At 36.3% G+C, this 2,499-nt stretch overlaps 1 protein-coding gene and 1 long non-coding RNA gene across 8 annotated transcripts in view; one reads left to right on the forward strand and one right to left on the reverse strand.

Annotated features, from left to right (window-relative positions):
* Window positions 1-2,499, forward strand: part of LOC102247175 — a 155,686-nt gene that overhangs the window by 59,325 nt on the left and 93,862 nt on the right. The window lies entirely within an intron of this gene.
* MRVI1 (murine retrovirus integration site 1 homolog) overlaps window positions 1-2,499 on the reverse strand; it is a 112,392-nt gene that overhangs the window by 24,244 nt on the left and 85,649 nt on the right. For all 6 annotated transcript variants that reach the window (XM_005873968.2, XM_005873969.2, XM_014545874.1 and 3 more), the window contains one exon: window positions 1,933-2,040. In XM_005873968.2, coding sequence (XP_005874030.1) covers window positions 1,933-2,040 — 108 coding nt within the window. The remainder of the gene's footprint in view (window positions 1-1,932; window positions 2,041-2,499) is intronic.

Raw genomic sequence — 2,499 nt, forward strand, 5'->3', positions numbered from 1 at the left:
GTAAAAAAGAAGGAACTCTTGCCATTTGCAACAGCATGGATGGAACTGGAGAGCATTATGCTAAGTGAAATAAGCCAGTCAGAGAAAGATAAATACCACATGATCTCACTCATTTGTGGAATATAGAGAACAACATAGACTGATGAACAGGGACAGATCCAAAGACAGAGAAACAGCAATCAGACTATCAATCCCCAGAGGGAAAGTAGGGGAGGGTGGGGGTAAGGGGAAGAGATCAACTAAAGGACTTGTAAGCGTGCATATAAGCCAAACCAATGGACACGGACAACAGGGGGATGAGAGCATGAGTGTGTGTGTGGGGGGAAGTTGGGGGTTAATGGGGAGATGAGGATACATTTGTAATACCTTAACCAATAAAGAAATTAAAGATTTAAAAAAAGCATCATGCTAAGAGAAATAATCCAGTCGGAGAAAGATAAATATCCTATGATCTCACTCATTTGTGGAATATAATGAACAACATAAACTGATGAACCAAAATAGAGCCGGGGGGAAAAATATACTAGAATATAATAGAAGTAATCCTGTTATTTGAAGATTTTTAATATTTCCTACAACTGTTATGATATCATACTATGTTAGTACGTTTTAGTAATATTATTATACTTAAAATCCTTTCATTTTTGAAATATTAATGTTCATTGCATGTAATATTATATGTAAGATCATTTTTCTTGATTAATTGGTGTTTATTGCATGTAACATTATATTTAAAATCATTTTTCTTGAGATATTATTGTTTATTTCATGTAACATTATTATATTTAAAATCATTTTTCTTGAAATAAAAAAAAAACATGAAAAAAAAGAAGTTAAAAATCACCTGTGGTTTTATCCTTGCATATAGATAACCATTCTTAGTAGTTTTACATACATGCTTCCAGAATTTTCTTTCTACACCTAGAAAACCACTTTTAAAAACTACAAAACAGAATTATACTGTATATACTGTTTTTGTATATATTGTATTTAACTCCTTTTTACTAATTTGAAAAATTTTTCATGTCAATAAATACAGGGTGAGGGAAAAGTAGGTTTATAGTTGTTCATATGGAAAATAATACAATAATTAATAAACAATAATATAACACTAAACTCTGTAAACCTACTTTTACCCCACTCTGTATTTATATTCTAATCATCATTTTTAGCAACTGCATATAGAAACCCCTTGTAGGGATGTCATAATTTATTTAACCAATCTCTTATTAATGGACATTTGAGTAGTCTCCATCTTTTCATTGTTATAAACAATATTGCAAAGAATCAAGACAGAATAACATTGGGTTTAAGAATTCAAGCTTAGGAAAAAGTGAGGCAAAGAGAGATGAAATAACTTGCCTAATGTCACAAGCTAAAAAGGGGAAATCATAGTTGGAACTCACATCTGGTGTTACTTTGAAGTCCAAACTCTAAAACACTGTGACATTCTTTAGCCAGTTCTATAAGAAATTTTGTTCCTACCCCCAATTTTTTATATGCCAAAATTGCAACTTTGTAAAATTTGAATGTGTTTGAAAGTGACTGAAAGTATAAAAAATTTAAAATAAAATGAATTGTTGTTCTTTTAAAGAATACATGCTCTAGAATCAGAGCCTATGGTTCAAAGCTCAGCTCTACCACTATACAATGCAGCTCAGGTGTTGAAGCCCATTGCAGAGTGAGACAAAATCGTACCCACCTTGGATGGTGTAGTTTAAGCATGAAAAAGGATACCACTTACTATCTTCTTCTCAGGGCAGTGGAAGACATGGAGCCTCATCTATATTGGGCTTTTTAAGCCCATAGCCCAGAATCTGTGCTGGGAATGAACTCACCTTATTGACTTTGCCCACACATAGGTCACCCACATAGTAGTGAGTCTGAGGGAGAGGTCAAATAGGGTCAGCAGGCAAACATGTTCATACTCACCAGGGCAGGTAAGGAGGGGATGGGTGATGAGCTTGGAGGCTGACTGGACAGGTTCAGGGCATTAAACTTGGGAACCACGGCAACGCTGACCCTCCGGCGGGGCATGTTCTATAGAAAGAGAAGTGACCAGGCTCACTGTCATGAAGGGAGCAGCACCCACTGTTCAGAAAGGCCCTGACTGTACCTACTCATTCCTACTGCTGTAATAACATTCACTGGATAGTTTTGCTTTGGGGTAATGATGGTGGTGGGAGTTGGTATGGAGAGAGTAGCCAAAGTTGACACAACTTTTCTGTTAGTGGTGAGTGATGTCTCAGCATGTTTCTATTTTAGGTTATTAAATCCTGAAGAAATTAAACAGAAATGATCCCCAGTGTCTGGTAACATCCTTGATAGTGTATGAAAACTATAGCAATACCAAGGTTTATGCATCATTTCATGTTCATTTAAGGGATGGTATAGTCAGGAAAACTATGAGCAAGAGAAGGCTGGAGGATGAGCTAGAAAGTGTGGGGAGCCAAATTAGAGACTCTGTCCAGAGGTTCTCTGCCCCTCCCCCCCCTCCCC

Source organism: Myotis brandtii, unplaced genomic scaffold (assembly GCF_000412655.1).
Source record: "Myotis brandtii unplaced genomic scaffold, ASM41265v1 scaffold422, whole genome shotgun sequence".
Taxonomy (NCBI): Eukaryota; Metazoa; Chordata; class Mammalia; order Chiroptera; family Vespertilionidae; genus Myotis; species Myotis brandtii.